A 1,717-nucleotide genomic window follows, 5' to 3' on the forward strand; every position below is an offset into this window, starting at 1 on the left:
AGAAAAGGTGGGCGGGGCCAGGGGAGGCCAAGCGGAGGGGGCGGGGCTCTGCCCGGCTGAGCTGCTGCCGCTGGTGGTCTGAGGAAGCTGAGGCGCGGGGCCCGAAGCCGAGAGGAACCTGGGCGGCGTCGGGCGCGAGGGCGGGCGTCCCCGAAGTCGTAGCGCGGGAGTCGGCCGCCGGCACTCGGCCTCTCTACTTGCAGGTTCCCTCCCGGGACGCGGGAGAACCCGGAGCGCGGCGGGGGTGCGAGGTGGAGCAGGCGGGGGCGGCCAATGCGAAACTGGCTGGTGCTGCTGTGCCCGTGTGTGCTCGGGGCCGCGCTGCACCTCTGGCTGCGGCTGCGCTCCCCCCCGCCCGCCCGCGCCTCGGGGGCCGGCCGGGCAGGTGAGGTCCTGGGGCCAGGCGGGGCGGGCAGGGCGGCCGCGAGCGTTGGGGGGAAGCCGGCTCCGAACCTCCCGGCGGCTTCCTTCGTGGAGCTCCGCCGGGAGTCCCGGGCGGGGGACGGCCCGACACGACGGTCCGCCGATGAAACAAACGGCCCTTTTCATCTTCGAGGCGTTAATATCGGGCAAACTTGAGGGCGCTTTTCTCGTTTCGCGTCTCGGCCGCTTCTCACCTTCCCGCGTTTCTTAATGGCCACAAAGCCGGTGCCCGCGACTGCAAGCCCTCCGGCTGTCCCCAGGCCTGGCCTGAGTCGCCCGGAGCCTGCTCGCCTGCCCGGGGAGCAAAGCCCCGCGTGTCCTTCAGCCCTTCAGCGGCAGCTGCTCACGCCCGGGGTCTGGCTACCAGGTTGCTTTCTTCCTCCCCAGGTGTTGGTTATTCGGTCAAGACTTTTGAGGTCTTCGGGCCGTGGATCACGTTTGTGCGTGTTTTAAAAGGTGGCTGTGTTTTGCTTTTAAGGAATAACTTTACTTTGAGAGTATACTGTACTTTGAATCCTTTGAAAACTGTGATGTAAGTCGGTTGAGCAAATCGAGGCATGGCTACGAGTGGAGTTGTTCCTGGGAACTTGGTTTGCAAAAGCCTGCGAATGAAATATACACGAAAATATCAAGTTCTTTAATGGCCTTCCCCATTTGCTCTAAAAGTTATTCTCTCGTGGGAAGGAAACCTTTGGTCATGTTCGCTTCACAGCCTGAGAAATAGAATGCTGTGTCCACAGCCCAGGGGGGTTTCTGTTGTTAATGAATTCCACCGCTCTGAAGACGTCTTCAGGTTTCCCTTTTTTTCTTGTTTTCTTTTTTAAGGGCTTTGCCCTAGGACATGTAAAGCAGCCTAGAAGGCTGTTTTAAAGATGAGGTCATAGTCGTTTTTGGTTTTTAACTACGTTGGGAGTTTTCTTCTTACCACTTCTCTCCAAAGACAGTTGTTTTCTTATGCAATATTTTAAAGAATAGTTGAATATTTGCAATTCTGAGATGGCTCTGTGCCTTAACTTAGAAGTAGAAAGTACAGAAACTAATTTGGCAATCCTCAAAGCAATCTCACTGTTATAATTGGAGTTCTTTATTCTGGTAACCGTCTCTTAAAATCCTTTTCTATTAGAGAAGCCACAAGTTCTTTGAGAAGGCTGTTTGTGTGACCTGAATGGAATTAAGATACTATTTAAATGATTTAATGAAAGTGCAGTGTTACAGGGCATTTAACTTAACAGGTTAGGATTTTTTTTGTCTGTTTTGTTTTTTAGGGTTTTGTAAATGGAGCTGAGGAAAGAGT

At 54.4% G+C, this 1,717-nt stretch overlaps 1 protein-coding gene across 1 annotated transcript in view; it reads left to right on the top strand.

The window, feature by feature from the left end:
- The first annotated feature begins 75 nt into the window (after nucleotides 1-75).
- The window catches only part of B3GALNT2 (beta-1,3-N-acetylgalactosaminyltransferase 2), a 56,795-nt gene continuing 55,153 nt past the window's right edge, over nucleotides 76-1,717 (top strand). The window contains exon 1 of the mRNA XM_007452947.1: nucleotides 76-385. Within this exon, the coding sequence (XP_007453009.1) occupies nucleotides 274-385 (112 nt within the window). The 5' untranslated portion in view covers nucleotides 76-273. The remainder of the gene's footprint in view (nucleotides 386-1,717) is intronic.

The sequence above is a fragment of the Lipotes vexillifer genome, unplaced genomic scaffold (genome assembly GCF_000442215.2).
Source record: "Lipotes vexillifer unplaced genomic scaffold, Lipotes_vexillifer_v1.1 scaffold1088, whole genome shotgun sequence".
Classification (NCBI taxonomy): domain Eukaryota; kingdom Metazoa; phylum Chordata; class Mammalia; order Artiodactyla; family Lipotidae; genus Lipotes; species Lipotes vexillifer.